This window comes from Schistocerca cancellata, chromosome 2 (assembly GCF_023864275.1).
Source record: "Schistocerca cancellata isolate TAMUIC-IGC-003103 chromosome 2, iqSchCanc2.1, whole genome shotgun sequence".
Taxonomy (NCBI): domain Eukaryota; kingdom Metazoa; phylum Arthropoda; class Insecta; order Orthoptera; family Acrididae; genus Schistocerca; species Schistocerca cancellata.
The window spans coordinates 493525806-493553146 of record NC_064627.1 but is presented as its reverse complement, the minus strand read 5'-3'; the positions used below and the strand labels follow the sequence as shown (position 1 = coordinate 493553146).

The 27341-nt window shown below is 42.1% G+C and overlaps 1 protein-coding gene across 1 annotated transcript in view; it reads left to right on the top strand.

Moving 5' to 3' along the window:
- LOC126162019 (glucose-induced degradation protein 4 homolog) overlaps positions 1-27341 on the top strand; it is an 88523-nt gene that overhangs the window by 35295 nt on the left and 25887 nt on the right. Inside the window, exon 2 of the mRNA XM_049918244.1 lies at positions 20967-21134. Within this exon, the coding sequence (XP_049774201.1) occupies positions 20967-21134 (168 nt within the window). The remainder of the gene's footprint in view (positions 1-20966; positions 21135-27341) is intronic.

The window sequence follows — 27341 nt, the reverse complement described above, 5'->3', positions numbered from 1 at the left end:
TGACTTTGCCCCGCACCCGTTGAGGCTGTTGCCCTTTCTGTACTTGCCCAAGGCCATCTAACCTAAAAAACCGCCCAGCCCACGCCACACACGAATCTAAAGACCTTCTGTATTTGACCCTGGATGGTTTTCACCAAGACTGTTCCACTGCACATAATTTAGTCCACTTGGAGTCAGCTATCCAAAGGGCTTTTACTTAGCATCAACACTTTGTCACAGTCTTGTACGATCTGCATAAATCTTATGGTACCACATGGTGCCAACACATCCTTGCAACCTTACATGAGAGGGGCCTAATTTTTATCGAAAACTTTCTTTCAGGTACATGTTTGCACCTCCCGTACCCGCAGCACCTCCCATCTCCAGGAGAATGAGGTTCTGCAAGGTTATATTTTGAGAGGCCCACTCTTTTTAGTGACCATCAGTGGTCTTCCTGCAGCTGCGGGGCCTACAGTTTCCCCCTCTTTGTATGCTGAGCACTTTTGTTCATCCGCAGTGTATGCTGCTGAACGCAGACTGCAGGGAGCAATACACAAAGCACAATCCTGGACATTCACTCATGGCTTCCATTTGTAGGCTGCCGAGACCTGTGTTATGCACTTGTCACTACTGCACAGTCTGTCCCCATCATAAACTGTACTTTGATGGACAGTCCCTCAACATGGTCGACTTGTATCATTTTTTGGGACTGGGCTTGCCCAGCTGATCTCTGGAATGACTTCACAGGTGCTGGACTACTGTTCAAACCACTTGCCAATATTGTTAAAAGTTTTGGATTTCAGATATTTATTTTAATGATCATTGGTGGTTATTATTATTATTATTATTATTATTATTATTATTATTATTTATTTTAATGATTATTTGTTGTAAAAGTAATGTATTAGTGGATGTTCATTCATATCAGTCTTTCTTTTTGTGTTACTGGTCTGTTATTCGTGAGTGTGCGTACATCATTCATCGATGTTTCGTGGCGTGCAGTTGCAGCTGTAATGGTTCTAAAGCAAAGTACTGACAAAGTTGTTTGTGCATTGTTATTCGGTTATTAAATTTAGTAGTTATCAACGGTGTATCATGCTGTTTCTGGTGAAATAACAATTTAGTAAACTTTCGCTCAGTGTGTTTAATTTCTGCGATTGTTCCGGTGGAAGCTTGAACTTTTGGTTTTAGTTAAAAATTGTGTGAAGTTTGTGGTGTAGTTGTATTAATAGAGGTAGTTGCTCTCTTAGTAGAGAGAAAAATTAGAGCTCACTATTGTTAGCTCTTTAAATCATTCTACGGTAGTAATTGAACTTGGGTAAGGTAGATGTTTAGTCTTTTCAGTAATTGTTAAAATTCTGCCATGAGTGAGAAGTGTGGGCTTTGTCGTAGGTTTGTGAGTAGTGGATTATAGTGTGGAATTTGTTTAAAGTATTTTCAGTGGGGAAATGCAGTAGGGAAGCGAGTGGGTATTCTTTGCAGATCATGCTCTACAAAATTCCAGCCGTGACCTTGGTGCCAGTTTCATCACGTGTGTCTTCTGGATTCTTTCCCAAGAAACCAGTTTCTCAGAACTACGTAGGTGGATACTGGCATTACGAGAAGTCCTTGATTGTCACCACCCACATGATCTGTCTTTGATCTCATCATTTCTTCATTATAACTGTTCCTTTCTTCACTCCCTTTTAGTTTTCTGTATCTTTCATTGTCTGACCTGTCTATCCCCCCACCCCTTTCCAATACCTCTATCACGTACAGTGCACTAACTTTCCGTTCATGCACATGGTTTTGGCAGTAACCTCTGTCTTGCACATTACCCTCAGTTCCACCTATAAGTTTTCAGATCTCGTCCTGAGCAGTCCCTAACAATCGGTCTTTCTTTCTCATCCCATGCCATTAAGTATCCCTTGACCTGGTGTTCTGGGTGACTTTTCTGAACTCTCCCCATTTCTTACACCTCACCAGTCCTTTCTTTCACCCTTTTTTCCCCCTCTTCAACCCTCCTGTCAAAAGGAGGAGCCACTGGAGAAGATGCTCGCAAAATTTAACAACACAATCATGATCTATCAAATGCCAAAACACACCTGTTGTACCCTTTTTTATTTCACAATCCATCTACCCGAAGGAGTATTTATTTAATCATTCCTGTCATCGAACCGATCAAAGTAGTGTTGTTTACTGTTTATTTTAGATTTAATCTCTCGTGTAATATATTCTCTGTGGTTACGTATTTTGTAAAATTAACTAATATCCAGCCAGTAAAATATGGATAACTGTGTTTCTGTTTTTGGTAGTGGACTGCTTCTTGTTTGGAGTGTCTTGGGTGCTAGAGGTTGAAAGAAAACTGAAATTGTTCTCAATTTTTCTTATTGACCTACAGTATTTTGACAGTCAAAACATCAAAGAATGTAAGACAGATTGACACTTTTTAAACCTTATTTGTTGTTTTTCTGTGACATCACTGTTATGAGCATAGTTCTTCCATGGCCACAACCCATCTCAGTCATGATGTCTGAGGAGGAGGCCCGTGGGGCAGATGGACAACTAAACTGGTCGTAGCATCTTGCAGATATGCTGTGCCCATGTACCTTGCATTACCTGCACATAATAATAAACTATTTCTCCGACAATATGCTGTCTGAAACTTGATTACTAATAAAAAGTTTATTAAACGTTAAATAACTCCCTGTTTTTATTGCTGTGAATTTTATTCAGTCATCCAAGAGCATCCACATTTAATCTCCTTTACATGGGTAGTTTCAAACATAATGAAAAAGTGCCGTGTGTACGTACAACACTGGAGATCGGGAACGATGTCTGCTGAAAGAATGCAAGATTTATGCTGGAGAGTTAATAGTCATACATAGAGCACTGTAAAACACAATGACTTCCCCCTCAACAGAATTTCATTATATTGAAGCAGACCGGGGGTGTAGAACTGTTCCTGTGTGGGATTGAGTCACAGTAGTGTGGCAAGATCGAAGAGAAAGCCATTGACAGCAAAGTCAGACAACATAAAAATGTTAACCGTTTGACACTCAATTGTCTAGGCTGGTAGCACCCCAGCCTAGCTGCTGACTGTGCCACCTCAAGTACATGAAGAAGTCGCATATGACAGTGGCAAGCTGGCTACTGCTTTGCTGTGACATAAGTGTCCTGCAATGCTGACTCCAATTTACACAGCGACATGTGGGCTCATTAGTGACATGGCCACCTGTGGATGAAGACTGCAGAGTTTTTTTGCAGGGGTTGCCAGTCTCTGGTGGTGGAACTCTCAAAGTGAGTGATGGCATGTCATGCCAAGGCACTCACACCAGCATAGAAGGATGGGCGGTGGAACTGCCCAGGTCTTGAGCTGCTGCCCACCAGGGCAGGAATCTGGCAACTGGTGGAAGTGGGCCAGGTAGCAGGCCATCAGCAGACTAGTATAAATTCCAAGAAGGGGGACTTGGCACTACCAGGCTGTGCAGCAGTGGAAGCCTGAACTGGTAGTGGCTATGTACTGCCCATACTGCCTGGTCATTTGGCGTAGCCCTTCCATCTCTGTTGGTGCTACTGGACTGCTGATCCCTGTGCTCAAATTAAGGATAAATAATATTTTGTGCTCATGCCTGGCCTGCTTGCTGTGAACATGCTGCTTCCATCCATGCTTGGTACAACAAATCTGTGTCCTCAGCATGTGGCAGCCACTTGCCTTGCCAAACTCTGTCTTTAGTTCCTTGCACCATTTCCTAGTAACAATTTGTTAAACTTCTGTAAGGAATGTTATGAAGGGTCTGGTTTCAGTAGCTGTTAGGTATTAAGTCTTGGCTAATACGAAGTGCTGCAAGATCTTTATTTGCTTGATCCACAGTGACCAAGTGGGTTTACTATTGTTGGCTACTTTGAAGATCTTTAAGGAAAGACTGTGGGGTCCATTCTGTGCATGTGGCCATAGAAGTTGTATTCTGATGGCATGGGTGAGGTTTTTTTGGTGTTGGTAAGGTTCATAAACAAGTTGGCACTATCGCCTCCGATCTGCTAGGAGTTTTGGCCCCACTATCTTTTACAGGAATTTCCTTCCTTGTAATTGGAGCGTTCTTGTTGGGGTCCTCTTGGGTAGGGAGAGCCACTCTGGCTTAGAAGTCTGTCTGGCTGCTGTAGTAGAATCTCTTAGTTTGATATTCATTGATGTTTTGTGGCATACATTTTTCTGCAAGCATGGTATACCCTGTCTAGTTTTTAATTTGTTAGGGAGCTGTGATTGTCTGAGAGCCATTCACAAAGTGCTTTACAGTTTTCTCTCTCTTCGTGTCCTTGGTAACAATGATTCTCACCATTCTTGGGGTGTCTAATATTGCTAATGAACTCTGTCTTTCTGATGTTGATCAATAGATCTGTTTCCTCTGCTGTTAAATGCACTGTCTGGCTCGATTCTTGCTGTATTGGCAAATGATCTTGAGGTTTTGTATGTTTTCAGCATAAGATCTCAATGCTCTGGAACCTGTTTCGATATTCCCCTAACTCATTGTCCACCTGTTTCTTTACATATTGTTCAAGGATCTTGGAAAAGATTTTGTATGTGACTGCAAGGAGCGATATTGTTAGACCAAATCTCCAGGAGTACTGTATGTATGTGCCTGCATGTGGATTCCTCCAGTTAATTTCAGCCACTAGCCCGTCTTCCTCAGTGTCTTTGTTGTTTTGACTTCCTTGGGTGTGGGAGTAGGGATGTTACTTGGTGTTGAGATTAGTAGTGTCTCTAACTGTAGGGATTGTCGGGATGTTTTTATTCGACATGTAGAAGTTTCTGTAAGTAGTCGACTAGAGTTTTAGTGAAGTCAAGGCACAGTGATCCATCTGATCAAAAAAGATGTAATGTAGGAGACATGAAGTGGGCTCTCTGTTGTTCGTTTTAAAGCTCTGCACTGCTTACTGAGTCAGTTGTTTATATTTTTGTACTTCTTACGATGCTGGATGTGGTCTTTCTTTATGTAGTAAAGGTGTGTAGATTGGTCTCTTTGTTGCATTATTCTATTTGAGCCGTGCGGTGTGTGTGTGTGTGTGTGTGTGTGTGTGTGTGTGTGTGTGTGTGTGTTGCCCATAGCGTAAGTTAGTTTCAGTTCAGTTAACTAGTGTGTAGGCTTAGGGATCAATGACCTCAGTAGTTTGGTCCCACAAGACCTTTCCAAATTCCATTTGCGCCCACCCTAGTCATCTGGACTCTAGTATTATCACATTCGCTGGACAACCAAGGATGCTTATTCCTCTTGGATCTGTTGGGTATTGTTTCCTGAGATGTTGCTGTATGGCATCCCTAAGTTGCTCCCAGTTTATAGAGGTAGTCATCCTGTTGGTATTTCGGTTCAGTCTCTTTCCGGTAGCCAGTATTATAATTTTAAGTTGCATTGTATGCAAACTAGGGATCTTCTTTTTCTTCACTGGCACATTATTTGTCCATTTTAGTAGCTTTAGATTCATTCTGACCAGTGATGGGTAGTGCAGTGGCTCTGTCTGCCTATCAGAACTCGCTGAGCCTGTTGTTGGGGCTGTGCCATATCTTGGCCTTCCTGAGTGGGTGTTCAAATGCTGTGGACACCAAAAGAATCTGTATTTGGTGCATAGGGTGATAAAAAAGTTCTTGGCGGTTCTTCTATGGGCAGCATATCATCCATGAATCATCCTGTATATCTGTTCTCTCCCAATCTGGCTGTTGTAATCACCTAGCAGTATAGCCATGTGGTGACCATGGACCTCATCCAGGGTTTCCTCAAGGCTATCAAAGTACTAGTCTGTGGTAGTTGAGTTTTTCCTGTTAAATATTTTAACTGAAAAAATTAAAGCAGTTGTAGAATCTGGCAGAAGATCATCAAATTAAAAATAAGTTGTCCACTTTTCCAAAATTTTAAAGTACAAGGTACATGATTAGACTACAGTATTAAAAAGCTCTACCCTTAGGTGTTGCTGAGCTTAAATACACACATTCAATTCCTCATCCTGAAGGAGTGGGAAGACAAATAACAAACAGTACACAATCCAATTAACTACAGATGATCAAACTTATCACCCAGGTCTGGCTAGAATCCACTACAAAGCTCAATAAAGGAATGTTCTGCCTTCTGCTATCTCAGAATTGGACATACCAAAATAACTCATCAGTTTCTGCTACAAAAATAACAACCCTGCAGTGAGCCCATGGAGAAACATTAACAGTTTGCCACATCCTCAAAGATTTTACAGCTAACAAGAGATACAAAAGATGAAATGGATCTAAGACACTATCAGTCAGTGTGTCAAGTGGATGATGAAAAGCTATAAGCCAGGTGCTACTCTTCCTGCAAAGTTGTGGATTTTGCTGCAAGACTTAAAGTCAACAGCATTGTATATTGGCTTAGGGCAGGATGCCCAGTCTTTCAGTTTACCTGGGCCACATTGGAAGAAGACAAGAATTTTTGGACCACACATAATATACTTAACACTAACAATAACAGCAAAAAAATTTATCAGTATGGACCAGCGATGATATAGCAGCGTGTGGTGGGAGTTTTGTTTGAAAATATTCAAATTATGATAACTTTACATAAAAGAAATTTTACGTGGAAAGTGTTTGCCCTCTCCCCATGTAACTGATTGTAATAGATCTCACTTTTTGGGCCGCATGTTGTGCTTTGGCTTTGTGGCTCAGGTTAGTAGGACGTACCTCCCACAGCAGATTTAACCCTGAGGTTATTCTATCTCTGAATATAAAATACTGATTAAACTATGGGCTCTTTGTGAAACATTGTATACTGTATTAACTAAGCATATTTTTAGCCTTGTTTCACAAACTTTATTGTTACTGTAAGACCTTGGTTTCAGGTTATAAGCCAGTACACAACTGATCACAAAGATAAGAACCAAGCAAGGTTATTCTCACATGTAGAGATTGTAACATTGTCTAATGTCCCCAAACATTGTGATTGCAGAGGCAGCCAGAGACAGTAGCTTACATCCTGGTGGAAAGCCCACCTTCTGGTTCTCCATACCAAGCATAGTCTGGATTCTTTGCTTCTTATATTAGTGGACAACTCACAGATAGTTGGACTGTTACTTTATTTTCTCCTTGAAAGTTGTTTTTATTCTCAAGTAAAATGTTAAAAACTACCGTAGAGGAAGGGGCAAGTTAGTTGAGGTTGGGACTAGTACTGGGACATTTCCCTGCTGCATACTGAACCTGGGGGACCCTTGACCCTCCATCCTTTTCCAGTTGCCTTAGTCCTCCCTCTTCTATCTGTTTAATTAGTTTTAGGTGTAATTAGCACTTTTTTCCTCTGCCACATCCTGTTTTCTGTTTTAGGGATAGCACTCTGAGGAATAGTGGGTGATGTTCCCATCTTTAATACTTTGACTGTAATGGGTATGGGGTGGGACAGCTGCAGGAAGGCTGGCTGTGACCCATGCAAATCACCTGGTCCCACTCATCTGATTATTTCTTTCATCTTATTATTGTTGGGCCAAATACGCTGATTAAGTTTTTAGTCTTCTCAGTTTTAGTATTGCGAATCTCCTGGTGAGAAGGCATTCTGTATTATATAACTGTCTCCACCCTAGAGACCAAGCCTGAGTGTAGTCACAACTTTGTATACAAACAGACTGTGCCAAAGTGTGTCAGACCACAATTTTCTTGATGCATAGGCCACCTGTCACTCAAAAACTGGGCTCATTTCATATGAGAACGATGTACAGATGTCTTTCTACTTGTCCGTTGACTGGTGCTTCCTTCTGTTGGCGATTTCTAGAATTATTTCAAAAGAAACATTAGCAAACAAAACAGTTGACATTGTGAATGGCTGAGACAATATGACCACACTTGCATAATTTCGTGTTTGTTCTCAGCTTTTGCAGTTTACTGTGATTCTGCAACAAATAAGTTAAGATTGTTGCATGTGCAAGAAATTTTGGAAGTGTGGAAGAAACTGCTCAGTAACTCATCTCGTACTTCTTGCTTTCTATTTTTTAGGGTAGTATAATTTCTTTCATAATTATCTTAAAATTCGTAATCTATCAAAGAACTAAAGTAAATACAAAAAATGAAACTTGGCCTTGTATAGTATCTGTTACTCTTGAAGATACTTAAATTACATATGTGTCAGTAACGCTTTAAATAATGGCTTAAATTGCCAATTTTCTAGACCTAGTATTCTTATTAGTGGCCAATCTCCAATGTGTTAATCAGGTTGGTCGGGATCAGATTCAGATGGGGTTTCTCTCATCTCGGGTGAGCTGTGGGGGACCATCATCTGCTCTCTGACACATGTACCGGCACTACCCACATACTTTTACTTCACTTTCAATTATTTCTGAGCTTCTGATGATTTTTTTAACAGGTATCAGTTTGTCTTTGTTGTGATACTGTGAGGATAGGGGCCAGTTGGGAAAGTACGCAACTTCAACAACAAAACAATGGAAAGTGCTACTGGTCTTGCCAAGTGACCACATTTCTAAACGTTATTAATTTTTGTCAGTATGCTACAGCAGTAGAAAAATACAGTACTCCCAACTTTAGTTAGGGCATCGTGAGTAACAGAGAAAAATGGGTGTGGACACTATTGAATTGCAAAAGGAGTGAGAAATGTAAGGCATAACAGAAGTTTGAAACACGGCAAAGCCAGCAAATGGTGAGCTGCCTAAGACTGCCATTTCATTCTAACTTTCAGTTCACCTCACCTTCCAGAATAGATTGAGGTCTTATTTATTTGACTGAAGGTAAGACCATATTGTACATGGTAATTGGTGATAGTGTTCAATGTTTTATTGTGTTCTACTTCCATCATTTTAATTTAGGCTCGGGCAGTGGCAAGAGCAGTTACAAAAACTTCTCCACAGTAATTGTAGCCAGCTCCCACAATATTAGCTGGGCTAGGGATGCCACTACAGTATTACTGAGTGAGGGACACCAACTTTCTGCCACAAACGCACCAATGGGAGGACCATGTGCTGTCACGTGAGGTAGCGGCTACAACAGCGGGTCCCTGTCTTGCCTGCGAGCTTCCTTACCCTCTGAATGTGTCCACCAGTAATTCCTATTGATGGCAAAATGCTCTCTATGTATGATGTGCAGTTCACTCTGTGACCATAGCCAGTTTTCGTGAATATTGTACCCCTTAGTGATAGTTCTTGGGAATGAAACACGTTTCCTTGAATCCTGGCAGTTCTCATTTTATGTGTAGGAAAAACACCCCAGATGCCCACCTGAGCCCCTGTTACTATCCTGAAATACACAATATGTACCCAGTCTAATGCGGTGGTATAAGTGTCAAAGATATGGTCACACCACAATAGGGTGCAATGGCAAGGCAACAGGCAACAGATATGGGAAAGGTGCCCATGAAGCAGGACTGTCATGCTCAACACCAGACTTCTGTGTAAAGTGCTCAGGAATGTTCAGTGTTTCTAGAAAAAATAAAATTAAAGTGACAGAGCGAATTCTGTACACTGAGGCAAAAAAATAAAGTCCCTACAACCTCCAGTTTTATAAACTTATTTTCCTTCCACTCTGAGAAAAGTTGTATGGTCAGTCATTGCTGCCATCACAAATGCAGGAAATACAGTGCAAAAGAACATGGACAGGTAAATGTACGTGCAAAAAAGCTTGTACTACTAAGCCTTTAGCTACTTCTAACCAGGTCACACAAAGGTTAGACTAAGCCACAAAGGCAACCTTCTGTGACAAAGTTAGCTGCTCATAGCAGTTCTGCCTTTAGCAGATATTGTACTAAATTGAAGAAAATCCATCATGAAACTGTAAGATAAAAGGTGCTTGGCATTTACCAAAGAAGGCAACTCTGAAATTGCACTGGATACATTATTGATGAAGTGGGAGGTTGTCCTCCTGCTCCTCACTGTTGAACTTGTCACCTAAAAAGCCAGGACATAAGAAAAACCCCTACGATTAATGGCTGCTGTACTGCAATTGAATATGAATGGCTCAAAGAACACACATGGAAGTAGTACAGTTTATAACTCAGAATATGCTCGTATGCCTGCGCATACAAGACACATTTCAAATTTTCAGACAAACCTTTGTTTAAAGGCTACACCATCCAAAGGTCCAAATCAGATTAAAGGAGGAGATTGAAGCAATTCAGAGGTGGGCTGCTATATTTGTGACCAGTGTGATAACTGCAGTGCCTGTGTTATTCCGAATTACAATGCAATGTCCCTTTGGGGGCATGCATGGCTGAAGGAACAGGCATTGTGGCGACTACAGCCATTATGAAATACATGCAGTGTATTCGCAGTTGCAATTATGGACAACCATCAACTGTATAACAGAATGATGACAGTGAAAATTTGTGCCAGGCTGAAACTTAAACCCGAAATCCCTGCTTATTGCAAGCGGTCGTCTTACCATTAAGATAACCGCATATGACTCACAGTTAGACCCAAACTTCCATATGTTGTCAGCCACGTGTCTACAAGCTGTATTTATACATCCATTATGTATATTCCTGTACAGAGGAGACATTTTACTTCAAAATCCCTTGGCCAGTGTTGGTGGATAAATATGGTTATTGCAGTGTTTATGGTATTCCAGATAACAATGCAATGTGCCTTTGGACATGCATGCAAGTGACTTTCAAGTAAATTGTGTCCCCTGTACCGGAATATACGTAATGGATGTATAAGTTCAGGTTGTAGACACATGTTTGATGACATATGGAAGCTTAGGTCTGGCTGTGAGTCATATTTGGATAGCCTAATGGTAAGGCAAGGCAACTGCTCATAATTAGCATGCAATCTGAGATAGTCCCAGTCTGGCACAAATTTTCATTGTTGTCATTCAGTTATACAGCTGATGGTTGTCCATATTTGCAACTGCGAATAAATTTCATGTTGTTACCAATAGGTTCAATCAGCACACAAGTATTACAGAGGTGCTTTGGAAATTCAGTTGGGAATTGTTGGAGGGAAGGTGGTGATCCTTTCAAGGAACACTGTTGAGAAAATTTAGAGAACCAGCATCTGAAGTTGACTGCAGAACAGTTGTACTGTTACCAACATACATTTTGCGTAAGGACTATAAAGATAAAGAAATTCGATCTCATATGGAAGTGCGTTTCCCTCATTGTCTTTGTGAGTGAGTCTAGTATGTATGTAGATGGATGATACAGATGATGCGAGGACCAAGTATGGAGTAGCAGTATTCATTCATGATACATGTTGTTCTGTACAGGTTGTCCTCACCACCCGTATTCAAACGGTAGCTGTTCTGGCGTACTCTCCATTAAAAATAACTGTTTGCTCCTTGTATCACTCACGTCATGACTGTGTGTAAAGCAGTCCTTGAGGATGTTATCTATGAACTCCCTCATCCCTTTCTCCTCAAAGATTGCGAGGGGGCTTAGCATTCATTCACTGGGTATGTACTTGGCGACCCCGGGCTTCCCAAGCTGGAGACTAGTAAGTGCCACCAATCCTTTCACTGTAACTCCTGAGCATGCTTCAGCGACCACCATGCAGCATAGCCATGGAATGTTGTACGCCACAGGGAACGGGGACCTTGGATTGACAGCTGGCATCACGATGATGGTAAAAACTTCTATAGAAAAACCTCAAACTTAATGTGTGCTGTGTGCTGATGAGGTACATACATAGCTCTTGAGGTGGAAGAGTCATTCGTGGGCAACTTGTGGGGAACCTGCTGCAGGTCAGTTGCTTAAGGCTTACCTAGGCAAGTGGGGCTTTTATTTCATGGGACCGAGTTGGAACCCTCGAAATTCTGCTATGCTCCTCCCAGCGGAATGTGTGGGCTGCTTGTAGGTATGAGCACCTGATCAAACAAGTAGGCTCATGTAGTTGGTCCTCTTGACTCGGGCATTTTTCAGGATACTTATGGTAATACTAAGAGAATGCATGCTGCTGGCCAGAATGTGTTTAAAATAGTTAAGAAGAAAGTTCCTCATTTTACATTCAAAAGGGTTTGGAGGGGATTTCTGGACATCTAAAATCTGTCAGGTGATAGTGTAATGGGATGCTGTTGACAGAAACATGTAGTTCGCAAAGTAAAAAACCTCCAGAAAGCGCAGAACCTTGGGGAGTATGCAAACAAAACTGAATTGCACAACACCTTGAACTACACCAAAAGTGTTGTGACTTACAGGGATCCAGTACACTTTGCCAGAGAAAAACTGAAAGCTGAGTGGACCCAAGAAGTCATTGTTGATGTGCAAAACATAATGCCAATGGGGGTGGCAATCTAGTGAATCACTAGTTTATACTGACTTTCAACAGTACAGAACTTCCATAGCACATCAAGCCAGGTTTTTTCGTTGAAGTGTGTTTTCTTATGTCCACAATCCAATGCATTGTTTAAAATGCCAGCATTTTCTACATCTTTGTCTACATAGATATTCCGCTTGCCACCTATTCCACTACTTGTCATTTCCTTTCCTGTTCCACTCACAAATAAAGCAAGAGAAAAATGACTGTGTATATGCCTCCTCATGAGCCTTAATTTATCGTATCTTATCTTCGTGGCCCTTATGTGCAATGTATGTTAACGGCAGTAGAATCGTTCAGAAGTCAGCTTCAAATGCCGGTTCTCTAAATTTTCTCAGTAGGGTCATTCCATGTCAAATCAACCAGTTGTATTACATGTTAAAAACAAAGATTCCATGGCTTACCAAATGGGAAAGCGCTAGTAGATAGGCACAATAAAAAAAACACACAAAATTTCAAGCTTTTGCAACCCACGGTTGCTTCGTCAGGAAAGAGGGAAAGATGAAAGGATGTGGGTTTTAAGGGAGAGGGTAAGGAGTCATTCCAATTCCGGGAGCGGAAAGACTTACCTTAGGGGGAAAAAAGGACAGGTATACACTTGCGCACACACACATATCCGTCCACACATATACAGACACAAGCAGACATATTTAAAGGCAAAGAGTTTGGGCAGAGATGTCAGTCGAGGCGGAAGTGCAGAGGCAAAGATGTTGTTGAATGACAGGTGAGGTATGAGTGGCGGCAACTTGAAATTAACGGAGATTGAGGCCTGGTGGATAACGGGAAGAGAGGATATATTGAAGGGCAAGTTCCCATCTCCGAAGTTTGGATAGGTTGGTGTTAGTGGGAAGTATCCAGATAACCTGGACGGTGTAACACGGTGCCAAGATGTGCTGGCCGTGCACCAAGGCATGTTTAGACACAGGGTGATCCTCATTACCAACAAACACTGTCTGCCTGTGTCCATTCATGTGAATGGACAGTTTGTTGCTGGTCATTCCCACATAGAAAGCGTCACAGTGTAGGCAGGTCAGTTGGTAAATCACGTGGGTGCTTTCACACGTGGCTCTGCCTTTGATCGTGTACACCTTCCGGGTTACAGGACTGGGAGTAGGTGGTGGTGGGAGGGTGCATGGGACAGGTTTTACACAGGGGGGCGGTTACAAGCCCAAATTGCTGATTGGTCCATCTGTCAGGTGTTTTGGACGTGTGATCTGAAGTGAGAACAGGCGGCGAGTCTCCTTCTGAGGGTAGGGGCCCCAATTGGAAGGAGCATGCCATCGTAGACGCTGACAATATTGGGATTTTCTCTCGATGGACCAGTCATTATCTTTGCAGTCAATGTCTTCAATATGTAAATGGAATGAACCTCTCAATTAAAAGACCCACCTTGCTAAACCACGGTTCCTCGTGATATCACATACTGAAGACAGACAGTTCTTTACAACAGTATAACTGTTTCTTTTTCAGAAATGTGTTGAAGCAATTGCCAGCCTTGTGGAATCCTGTTCTTGTTTATGCAATGGCACTTTGCTTTTGGAGACTGCTGAAAATGGTAGATGCACCCCTAGCACCCATACACATTCCTTTTTCACTTTTGATACAGTGGTGCTTGTGTCCAACATCAAAGCAGGCTATGAAGTTCTCACAGTCTGACTGTACATTTCAAAACCAATGCTCTGCTACCAGTGTCATCATTTCAACCACACTTGAATGTCCTGTTAACACCCAGCCAAATGTGTAACCTATGGTAGGGATGCTCACGAGGGTGATTGTCTGCCTCCTCCTCTCTCCCTGCTGTATCAACTGCAATGGAGACATGCTGCCTCCTCTCGAGATTGCCCCCTGTATCTCGACAAGTGGGCTGTCCAGGAAATTGGGGGAAAGGAAAAAATGCCTTCCACAGTCGTTCGTAAGTTATTTGCTAGTTGCAAAACCTGCGTTCTACCATCTGGCACTTACAGTACTTCTCTTGCTATACCTCACTCCATCAAGGATATGGCCACACAGACATGCGACCTCAAATTCAGCACTGCAGTTGCGAAATGCCCAGTGTCATGATGGTAGCATCACCATCTCCTCGTCTAGTTGTGCAGCAAACCACTAAACTTTTGCCTCACGGAGCGAAGTCATCTGCTACACAACCAGCAGGCCGGAAAGGACAGAAGGAATACTCCCATGAAGACTTCCTTCATCCCACCAGCCAACAAACATCTGAGTGTCTCTCTGCCAACCGGAAAGGCTCCAAGAAGTCAAACAAAGGCAGTCTTCTCCGACTCTGAGATCCTCTACAATGGTGTCACCACATGATACTCTCGTCTGGCTGACCTACAGGTTGCCGGTGTGCATCGTCAACTGGTTTTCTGCGTTCGACTTTGCCGATCGACAGAGGGAGAACGTCCATGCCTCTATCGATCTTATTGAGCAGGATCCTCCAGCCTCTGCACCCTGTGACAGTAAGTCTTTGAAGGCTAGCATTCAGCAGCCACCGAGGCTACACCCCAATATTTCTTCCCTCCTCCCCTTTCCACATTGTGACTCCTTCCATGGAACGTTTGTGGCCTTCGATGAAACAAAGAGGATTTACGGCTGTTCTTAGAATTGCAGCGTTCACTTGTTCTGCCTCCAGGAAACAAAATTGTGTCCTCGAAACCACTTTGAGCTCTCGCATTTCCTCTTGGGCCGTTTTTACAACCCCCACCCGTGAGGACGGCAGTCCATCTCGTGGGGAGTCATGCTGCTGGTGCGTGATGATGTTCGTGGTCTACCCATCTCCTTCAAGCTGTTGCAGTGTGTTTTTTCCTTCCTCACTTGATCTTTTCCCTTTGTACAGTTTGCAACCCCCCGTCATTCTTTGTCACTAAGACAGACTTCCTCAATCTTATACACCACCCCTTTCTGCTGCTCGGTGACTTTAATGTGCACCATCCCCTTTGGGGTTCTCCTAGATCCTGTCAGGGAGGTGCCCTCTTGGCTGACCTTCTCAGTCAACTTGACCTTCTCTGCCTCAACACAGGAGCACCCATGTTCCTTTCAGACTCCACACCCACCCTTTCCCATTTGGACCTATCCTTCTGCACTAACCAGCTTACCCCCACTCCTCCCCTCTGTGCGTTCAGGGGTTAGAGTAGGCCCAAGATATTCCCACCTGCTTTAAGTGGTGACTAAGAGGAGTCTCCCACTTTTTGTATCAATATGGTCAGGTCCCATTTTATGGTTTGACCTCCCACTTTCCAAATTCTACAGGCCACTTGGGGAAGGACACCTTATGCAGTGCCATTAGATTAGATCTCCTGCACCTCTTATTGTCATGCTTTGCATCTCCTCCTGCAATTCAACTATTTGGGTATGGACACCTTCCGGGGTACATCATCATTTGTTGTCAACTGTCCTCTTTGGCCCCCATGACACTATTGGATTTTTCCACACCCAATATCCAGCACAGTAGCCAGTCTGTTGTGACGGAAGGAACATAGGGCTACACAACAAAGAGCCATATTCACCTCGTTATTTAGTGTGCAGCAGAACTGAGGGAAACTCCTTAATGCATACAAAGCCTCTTTTTTTTGTTGAGCACCTAATGGCCAAGTTTGGGGAAGTGACAGCGCAGTGGATCGGTTTTGATTCAGATGGCATCCCCAACCCAGTCCCGGTTGTTACTCGCCTGTGACAAGCTGGGTGATATTCCTTTTTCGGTCACTCCCCCATAAAAGCCTCAACATGGTCCAGGGAATTATTTTTCATCATGACATCCTGTTGCAGTCCCACGAACTATGTGCCAATTTAGAATGACAGGGCGTTCACCTCCTCTGGTGTGTCTATAGGGGGCCTGAAAACAATAGGGTTGTCACCAGTGCCTTCATCCTGGCCTTTGAGGGTGATTTGTTACCTGAAAAAGTCAAGGTGATGGTATACCGATGTGATGTCAAACCTTGCGTCCCTCTGCCTATGCCATGATTTAAGTGCTGGAAATTCGGACACGTGTCCCCTGGTGCAATTCCAGCACCACAAGTAGAGACGCATTCCGAATACTTCATGTGCACCTCCCCCCACCTGCGTCAACTGTGAAGAGCACCACTCTCCGTGCTCGCCAGACTGCGCGGTACTCCAAAAAGAGCAGAAAATAATGGAGTACAAGACTCTGAACAGGCCATCTTATTGCAAGGCTCAACTAAAATACGAAAGGTTGAAACCTGTTCGAATGTTCTCGTATGCTGCCGCTGTGACGGTGCTACCCACCCTGGTACTGTTTAAGCTCTAAACTTACTGCAGTGGGCCCTCAGGGCCACTCATTTTCATCTTCTCTCCTGCTCTCTTCTTCTGTTGCTCCCAAACCTTCTGCTTTGGGAGCTTCCCCCCCCCCCCCCCCCCCCAAATGCCGTGGATGTTCGTCCCCTCCTCCCAGCTGGAGAGGCAACAGCCTCGTCTCCAGCTCTTCATGTGCAGAAGGGATCCCTTGGGACTCTACCTTCCATGGACCCCCACCTGCCCCTCCCTCTTCCCGGGGTCAAGTGGACACCAGTCAGTGGTTGAAAGAGCCATTAGCTGCTGGTCGAAGGGCTTCACGGTCTTCCTCTGTCCCTGAAGCTACTTCCGAAAAACCCTCCCAGCAAGCCCCTAAGGAGTGGTGAGAGGGCAAACAAAGTAGTAGTCTGTTAGGAAACAGGAGACTCTGGTGACTCCCACGCCACCACTCCCTGACAGTTCTGTGTCCGAGGACAAGGTGGAGATTCTAGCATCTCCTGAGGACGTAGATCTCAACGGCATCTTGGATGAAATGGTACTGGCTGTGAATGCCCAACTGGTGGCGGCAGGTAACCCTCAGGTGTAATCTTCCTTTCCGTCACTTCATGCCTTCCCAGATGACAGGAAGTGTCTATCCCAGGGCACTTTTCACCAAGGGTGCGCCACCACCGACAGATTTATCCACCTAGAGTCTGCCTCAATCGTCCTTTTCCCAGTGACAACACCTTATTGCCATCCTTTTTGACCTTACAAAGGCCTACAATAGCACTTGTCGACACCACATCCTCTCTACTCTGTATGAGTGGAGTTTCCAGGGACCCTCCCGATTTTCATACTGAACTTCTTGTCACTCTGCACTTCCCAAATTCGGGTTAGTGCTTCCCACAGTTCGCCTCATATCCAAGAGAATGGTGTCATGCAGTGCTCTGTCCTGTGTCTCACTCTTTTTAATTGCTATTAATGGTCTCACCCAGCAGTATGGTGCTCGGTATCTCCCTTGCTATATGCCGACGATCTTTGTATTTCCTTCTGCTTCTCTTCTATTGGTGTGGCTGAATGCTGGTTGCAGGGAGCCTTACGTAAGGCACAGTTGTGGGCCCTCACTCAGGGCTTTCAGTTTTTAGCTGCCTAAGACTTGCGTCATGCACTTGTCGTCTTCTTACTGTCCACTCCTCTCCAGACCTTTACCTCAATGACCAACTATTTGATGTAGTGTAGACTTAGCGCTTTTTGGGACTCTTAAATTCCCACTTGGTTTTCACATCTTTGTGAGCTTAAGGAAAAGTGCTTGTGGCATTTTAATATTATTTGATGCCTGAGCCGCACCGACTGGGGTGCTGATCGCCCTATACTGCTGCAGATGTACAAAGTCCTATGCAGTCCCGTATTGACTGTGGGAGCCTGGTGTATGGTTCAGCATCATCCTCCGTGCTGCAGCTGCTGGACTCTATCCACCACTGTGGTGTCGGCTTGCAACAGGAGCTTCCCGAACGAGCCCAGGGAACAGCCTTCTCATGGAAGCTGGCGTTCTTCCATTGCGGTTCTGGCAGAAACCACTGCTTGCAAACTATCCCACACACATTCATAGTATGCTTCACCATCCCAATTACAGTCTCCTTTTTCCTAACAAGGCAATCCATCTCCCGCAGCGGTGGCTCAAACAAGGCATCCCCTTGCAGTCCATGTCTGGTCACTTCTTGCTGTACTTGACACTTTCTCTTTTCAATCTTTCCTGCAGGTCCACTTAGATACCCTTCCATGGTCCTTGCCTTGGCCACAGCTTCGTCTGGAGCTATTGCAAGACCCAAAGGCTCAGTTTCACTGCAGAGATTGTAGCCATCTATCGCACTCTTGAGCATATCTGCTCCTGCACCGGGGAGTCTTTAATCATCATCTATAGTGAGGTTGTGGGACCCACCCAGAAGAAATTGAAGCATTATTCGTTTGTAATCTTGATTGTTTATGTGACCCACACAATCCAGAGATATTGTGGGATGCTTGGGGGTTGGACGTCTTAGTTTGGTGAAGAGTCAGAACGGGATGTTGCCTACTGGCAGTAGCAACATTTGCCCCTTTGTTATCCAGTTTGACAAAATGATGCTATATATTGCTTGATGGTCTTCAGCTAAAAGCAGTGTGGTTGACTTATATCCTGAAACACTGAAAATTACATTATATGGAAAATTAAAGTACATGCTATTAAGATACACTTTTTCAGTTAATAAATACTAAAAATGAGAACAAATGTACATGCAGTGAATTCTGTAATCTATGTACATAAACTAACATGTATATAAAATGAAATAATACATATCGTTATCATTGTCATAAACCATATTCACGATGATCTGGAACCAATGGTGAATGCTGTGTCAAGAAGGAAGCAGGTTAAAGACTCCTGAGTCCTCCCCCCACTCCATTTGGAGTCTGAAGCAGTTTGGTGAGTGATTAGCAGCTGGTGGTAGCTAGTTCATCTACCAGCTACTGCATACTGGATCAGCACGGTAGGGGAACAGGGAGCGGAGAAGCAGTTCTTGAGAGTCTGTTCATGATAGTTTGCTCCCAAGTGAGCTACAGTGCATTCCTTGCAAACAATCTTTTCCAATATAGATTGGAAACAGAAGGCAAGAAGGTGTTTCTCCCCCCCCTCCCCCCCTCCCCCATGACTGACAAAAGTTGCTCACGACAGTAAGGTACGGAAACACATACGTATCGACAACAGTGCTTTTTTATTTGTAATTGGAAATTATTTCTTACTATAGTACTCTGTGCTGTAGTGATTAATTCAGTGTGTTGTGTGGGATACTGTTGCACCAACCTACCATGAAATCATTCTGTTCACTTACATCACAGGAGAGACATTGGATGTGAAAGCCGAACCCCCTGCTCCGCCACAGGGAAAGCCTAGGGGAGCCTCCAGCTTCTTTCCACTGGCTCAGCTCTCCACTTCCACTGCATTACAGTTGTTGTACGTTCACTCTTCATCATACATAATTCTGCTCCTCACATGGAACCACAGAATATCAAATTCGATGTCCACCCTTTTCTCCTCATGAAATCCTCAGGTTTTGGTTATTTCAGTAATAAGGGGCTGATGACTTGAAGGTCCTTGATGACTTGAGAGTCCTTTTTTAACCCTGCTAATCAATTGGTCAAAAATGTTGTGAAGAAGGAAGCAGGCTTAGATGCAGTCTGTGAATGACTGGAAGAAGTGTAGACTGTCATTATTTTGAACTGATCCATTTGGGTGTATGTTTAGATTTTGCTTTCTTATATGGTTAGCTTGAAAAGGAAACTGGTTATGTACACAACTGTAGGTTTAGAGGAATCTGATAGTAAGTCTAGTGTGATATTAGTAGTTGTACGGAAACAAACATGTAGGTTTAATGATATCAGATTTGAAGCACTGTGGATGGTTGGCTTTGAAAGGAAGCTGGTTGTATACAGTGCTGCAGATTGAAAGAGGAATCAAGGGTTAATATGCGTGTGAGTTACTTTTGAATAGAATTACATCACTTTTTTCTCACCATCTTGTTTTAACTTGAAAAGAGCAACAAAATTAATCAAATGCGGCATTAAGCTATTAAAATTGAAGAGTCTTCAATCAGCCAATAGACTAGGTCAGTAGTTTTCTCGTGAACAGTAGTAAAGATGGAGCATTTGATGGTTCTCTGCAATGGCCTATGGCCATTTCTAAGATCATGTACTCTGTCTATAGAAGGATAAAATTTGCTTTATGCCTAAAAGGGCAAAAAAAAAAAAAAAAAAAAAAAAAAAAAAAAAATCATATACAAACTGATGTGCAACTTCTGTTCAGCTCACTGCAATGGCTGAACAACCACAATTATCGTTGGAGATAAATTGATAGGCCTACTTAATATCCTGTCCGTGAGCAGTGTGCTCAGTGATTGCCTCTTCATGAGGACAACTTAGATTCTTACTCCCAGCCCACCTATTTCAAAACTGAGTATAAAGGAACTTGCTATGAAGCAGCTGGCCCCACCTTAAAATAAACATTGCAGCGTTACTTTCTTTACTGTGTCCTCTCTCCTCACCTCCATACTCCTGCTTTCTTTGCATTTGTTTTGTTTTGAGTTTTACTGTAATTTTTTGTCATAATTCTCCTTTCTTGTCACTATTTCTTCTGCAGTATATGCATCTTTCTCACTTTTGGCTGTTCCTTTTATTTCTTTTTTCCTCTCATCACACACAGCTTTGAATGGTTGTGTGCACTCTAAAAAGTATCTAATTTTTCAGGTTTTCTAATCCTTGTGCAGTCACTTTCTCGATTCAGGATCGTAATTGACATTTCCACTTGATACAGTTCATTGCTTTTGTCCCATGTAGGGACCTATAGTTCTAAGCGCAAGCATTAGTCTTTTGTTTGTATACACAGAGTTTTTCTAATTTTTATTTGAAAGTACTTTTAAGTTTTTGTTTTCATTGCTTATACAGAATGCAGCAGTTTACACATTAAGTATGGCATTTCTATGATTTTTCAGCATGTTGATGAAGAAAATTCATATCTGTGTGGTTATTTGAAGATAAAGGGCTTGACTGAAGAATTCCCAACTCTAACAACATTCTTTGATGGAGAAATTATCAGCAAAAAGTATCCATTTTTAACAAGAAAATGGGATGCAGATGAAGATGTTGACAAAAAGCACTGGGTGAGTTGTGTTCATTACATCTGAGTAACATGTTTTAGTATTTGTGTACAAATTAAATGTCCGCAGTCTCGTATACATCTTTTATTCTGTTAACAAAAATTACATTTCAGTTTTTAGAAGAGACCAGAACTTTTCCAGAATACTTAGTTATATGTGTTAAATTTCCATGATCAAAACAAAGCAATTTTATGTGATCTTTTTCTGCCCTTTTATATAAATGCCTACTGCCAAAATAAATGCCATTCTGATGATTAAAAATGCATGTCCCTGTAAATAGAGGTAAACAGTAGATAAGGGCACTAATTATTGGCTTGGATTTACTTGGCCATCTATCAGATCATACTCCCTCAAATGCAACAATGAGTTCTGGAGCTAAAACATGGTTCCATTATTGTTCTAAATTTCTCTTTCCCCCCATTGTGGCATGCTTGCACAAGGTAGCTAGTAATATGCTTAATTCTTTTCCTTTTGCACAGTATAGTGCATATTTTTTAATGACAATAAAATACTTTCTTGCAAAATATGTGAGCAGTCATTGAACTACAAAAAAATTAATTTCTCAGCATATAAGTACAACCAAACACAAAAATGAAGTTTCTGAGGTTACCAGGAGATTATTTCTTTCCTTCCATTGGTAACTGCAATATAGTCAGAAATCGCAGTTAGCATTAGACTTGAGTAAAGCTTTTATTGTTATCTAAATCACTTTGTGGAGGCTACAGAATCCTAAATCAAGACACATTGAGCCTCTCTGCAATACATTGCCGCATCTATGTGTTGAGCAGCAATCTATTCTTTTCCTATTGTTGTAATTCCTTTGTAGACTTTACATTGTGTAAGTGAATGTTATGCTGAAGTTAAGAAAATCATTGAAGCTAAGAAATATCTCTATTACAATTAACAAGCCCATGTACCATTCAAACAGCCATTTACATTGAGGTGGAAGATTAGAGAGGCAATAGAAATAGCCAAGCGACCTGCAGGTGGTCATACACACACGGAGTGCAGACATACCGCAGCCTGCACCTAGCAACAAGTAAACAGCACTATGTCACAGCTACTACCCATTTCTAATTTGCCTGTTTCCGCCAGTAGCACGAAATGTAAACACCAATCAAGCATGTCTTCATATTCCAATGATGAGGAATAATGTAAAGATGAATGAAGAATGGCTAACATCCCTCCTCTTATCCTGAAGTACCTTATAAAATTACATAAACTGCTTCCTCTGCCATTATACAAGATCTAAAGACTCTCTCATTCAGCAATCAGCTCAGCACAGCCCTGAGGAAGGCCACGTGCAACAGTGGCTGAAACGTTGGATAATTTCATATTTTGACCATGTGGTCAACAGACCAGAAGAATTTTGACAGTGACAGTGGCCGCAGAACCTACGCTTACTTTATGTATTAACTTGGTTACTGTTTCGTATTGGTGTAATAAATTGAAAACCATGTATTTATTATGGTACAAAACAGAATTGTCTCCGCAAAGTTTAAAATGAGTCCAGTCGTCCAGAAATGTTTAATAATGTTGCAAAAAAATTGATTCCTATGTGAGGATTATGCTTCACCATAATACTAGTCAGCTACAAAAAGAAGTAATGGTGCCCTTCATTTTAAAGAAAACAAGTTGTACACAGTCATAATTTCCCTTAAAAATTTTAAACGCTTGGTGTTCCACAGCTTTTAAGATATTTGTTAAGACATCCTCAAAACACCATGAGCTACACTTGAATTGTTTATTTTCCAAACCAGTATTCAGGTGTATAACAAATTGTCAGTGGCTTCTGATACAGAGGAACAAACAGCTGTATAGCAGAAATGTAAGTCTACTTACATAATGTATCTGTTTCACAATGATGTGCATTTCAATTTATGAGATACGGTATGAAATTTATACTATCGCATAGTACACAGATTATTGTGTACGTTGCTGCTGACAAATCTCAGGTAGTGACAGTTCTTGATCACATCTGACATAACTGTCCTATTATAGTGCAAACATGGAATAGACAGTCAAAGACTCTATATTACCTGTCCCTTTCTTATTTCCAGGATCATATTTATAAATCAGTCATGATATGCATTCATAGTGCATGTAAAATACCATCTGGACAATTGATACATGAAGGCAGAATATACAAAAGGTATAAAATTGCAAAATAATCAAACATATCATGTGAAATTTTGTATTCAGGGTGAATCATCTAAAACTTGCATCACACTTTGCAGAAATGGAAAGTGCTATTCATGTGTGGTTCTCACAGAAAGGGATTGGTAGTCAGGGGCTCATATTGTTAGCCAATCAACAGGTTGTAATAATATTTAGAAAGCTCTCTCTCTCTCTCTCTCTCTCTCTCTCTCTCTCTCTCTCTGTGTGTGTGTGTGTGTGTGTGTGTGTGTGTGTGTGTGTACACACACTTTGGTGCAGAACGACTGCTGCAGAAATAAGTCATTGCATATCATCACATGTAATTGGTATGTCCTTGTAGACAGTGTCTTTCAGCTCCCATCACAGAAAAGAAGTCTGCAGGTGTCAAATCTGGGAATGGGCTCGACAAGATACAGGTCCTCTGCATCCAATCCAGCTATTTGGAAATAATTTGTAAAGAAAATTTGTAGTACTTCATGCATTATGGGCTAGACAGCCATCATGTTGGTACCACAAGTTCCTCCTAGTCTGCAAAGGAACATCTAGCATCCATGGAAGATGATCTGTTAGGAGACTGTGATACTTGCGCATGTTCAGTGGCCCGTCTATGAAAAACAGGCCTATGAGCTGATGCTTCACTATGCCGTACCACAAGTTTACACTCGAAAGATGCTGACTTTTCACCTGAAGAAGCCAACAGGGCTTGTCAACAGACTAATAGTGCATGTTTCAGCAGTTTGCCTGTCCATAATTGGTAAATGTGGCTCCACCACTAAAAAAGATACACAATATGTCTGGACTATCCTGTCTTAATAACCACATACAAAAGTTAAAACGATTCTTATCACTTCCACGCTGCTCTTGGAGAGAGGTGATAGGTATGCAACCTGTTACGATGAAGCATGCAGAGGACTGTTACCGAACTTATGCCAGTTTCTCATGTGATTGCATAGGAGATATCACATGGATAAACTGACAGCAGCAAGAACATTAATTTCCCCCTCTCCTGTAGTCACTTGTTTTCTTCTGTTACCTTGTGTAGCTGTTAAACTACCACTTCCACAAAACTGGTTGAAGAGGTTGATAAAATTGTCAAGATGGTGGAAATCTGTTGGGGTATTTTGCAGCATTCGCCATACAAGAACAAACTGCATTCTTCCTACTCTCCATACGCTATGAGCATGTCGACTTTATCTGCATTGATAAATTCCTTCATCCACTCACGACCTACTGGTTGGATTCTCACACACTGACTGACTACCAAGCCACAAGGCACTCAAAGAGCACACAAACACACTGTAAGCAAGAATAACGCCATTCTACCTAGTAACTAAACAGGGTAAATGGCGCAAACAAGTGTCATTGTAGAAACTATGCAAAAAACTAATTTTCGAAATACAAGGTCTCGCAAACGACTCTCAGTAGAATATTGTAACAGACACCTCTGACATTCTAATTTAGTCTACTTTTAGTTTGTCAGTGTCAATAGGCATTGCTACATTTGAAAATGTGTATGTCTGCATAAAAAATACACTTTTCAAGTATTATTACAACCTGTTGTTTGGCTAACAATACGAGCCTCTGATTACCAGTACATTCTGTGAATACTGCACATGTGTAACACTTCCCATTTGCAAAATATTTGAGGTGCAAGTTTTAGGTGTTTCACCCCGTATACATCTTATTCCATAACTCTGTTTGTTCATTTATTATATTGTCCAATTGTTTCATTGTATGGGTGTATATTTCAATTTCTTCTAGAATGTTTAATAATCTGCCTCTTCTACCATTCTTCAGAAAGCGGGAAATAGGAGATGTTTAAATAATCTAGAAGAAATAGATGTATGCATCCATATGACAAAACAACTGGACAACACACTTAATGAACAAACAGTTATGGAATAACGTAATTGCATAGATAAAAAAATCTAGACAGCAGCAGGAGAACACACACATATAAAAAAAGGTTTTGCTTACGCAAGCTTACAGAGCAGTTTGCTCCTTCTTCCAGCAGAAAGGAGGAAGGAAAAGGAACTGTAGAGGTATAGGAAAAGGGGTAGAGTTCAGAAAAGTCACCCAGAACCTCGAAACAGGGCAGACTTACCAGATGGGATGAGAAGGAAAGGCTGATAGTTGGGACTGCACCAGATGAGATTTCAAAAACTGTGAGCTTGAAGGTGGATGACAGGCAATATGCAAGACAGAGATTACTGCTAAAACATCATGTACAAGTTAATAAGAGTGAAAGGCTACATGCATTGTATGTAACAGAGGTGCGAGGCGTACTGCAAAAAATAGACAGGTCAGAAAATGAAAGATGTAGAAAACTAAAATGGAGTGAAGAAAATAGTAGTTACTGTGCAGAAATGCTGAGACAGAAGAAATTACTGTAAATTAAGGCCAGTTGAGTGGTGAGAACCAAGAACATCTTGTCGTACTACTGCCTATCTGCAGAGCTCCAAGAAACTGGTGTTTGGGGGAAGAATCCATATAGCACAGGTGGTGAAGCAGGCACAGAGGTCACGACTGTCATGTTGTAGAGCATGCTCCGCAACAGTGTATTGTGTGTTGCTGGTGTACGCCCTTTGCTTAAGCCCATTCGTCCTAACCTGCAACTTGGTGGTAGTCGTGCCAATCTAAAAGGCCAAACAGTGTGCACATAACAGCTGGTATACGACACGTTATTTCACTGGTGCTCGTCCTTATATAGTATATATTTTGTCAGTTACAGGACTAGTATTGGTGGTGGTTGGAGGTCGTATAGGGTAAGTCTTGTTGTGGGGACAGTTATGGGAGTAGGAGCCATAAGATAGGGAGATGCTTTCAGAAGCAGCATAGGGTCTGACAAGGATATTGTGCAAATTGGCAGGGCAACGAAAAGTTATTCTAGGTGCGGCGGGCAAAATAACAAACAGGATGGATCTCATTTCAGAGCATGATTTTAGGAAGTCATGCCCTTGTCGTAGTAGGTGATTAATACATTCAAGACCAGGATAATATTGAGTGACAAGTTATGTGCTCCAAAGTTGTTGTTGTTTTTTAGGTATCAGCAGTGCCAAGATTGGATGGGATGGCTGGGGAAATCTGCATTTGGACTAGGGTAATTAAATGCAGTGAAGGCTGAGGTGAGAATGGTGGTGTATTGCTGTGAAATGTCTGCATTCAAACAAATTTCTCTGCCTTGAATGCCAAGGCTGTATGGAAAAAAAAAGTTTGTCATGGGAAGGATGACAATTGTCAGAATGTAAGTACTGCTCGTTAGTAGGTTTAATGTGGACAGAAGTGTGTAACTGACCTTCGGAAAGATGAGATTGACATCAAGGAAAGTGGCATGGGATTCGGAGTAGGACCATGTGAAATTTAATTCGAGAAGGTATTTAGAGATCAGATGTTATCAATGTATCTAAACCAAACCTGCGGCTGAACGCTTAAGACTCCCAGGAAAGCACCTTCCAAGCAACGCATGGAAAGGTTGGCATAGGAAGGAGTCGTCCTGGTTCCTGTGGTTGTACCCCTGATCTGTTATGTATCTGCCCCTCAAAAGTGAAATAGTTGTTAGTACTCATAAAGTTGATTAAGGTGAGCAGGAAAGATGTCGTAGATTTGAAATCAGTTTTGTGCTGACTGAGGAAATGTTCCGCAGCAGACTGAACATGTTTGGCAGGGATGTTTGTACAGAGGGAGGTGGTGACAAGCAAGGTGTATGGTGGGAGTGGGATGGGCACTGGATTTCAGTCAGTCAAGGAAATGATTGGTGTCTTTAATATAGAAGGGGAGTCTTTGTACTATGGGTTGCAAGTGCTGATCAACTAAGCCAGACATACCTTCTTTCATTTCCTGACCTGTCTATTTATTGCTGTCCGCTTCCTACCTCTGTTACATACAATGCACTTAGCTTTTCATTCTTATTAAATTGTGCATAGTGTTTTAGCAGTAATCTCTGTTTTGCGTATTACCCCTCTTCTACCTTTAAGCTCTCAGGCTTTCAAACCTCATCCAGTGCAGTCCCCAACAACCAGTCTTCCCTTCTCATTCCATCCAGTAAGTGTCCCC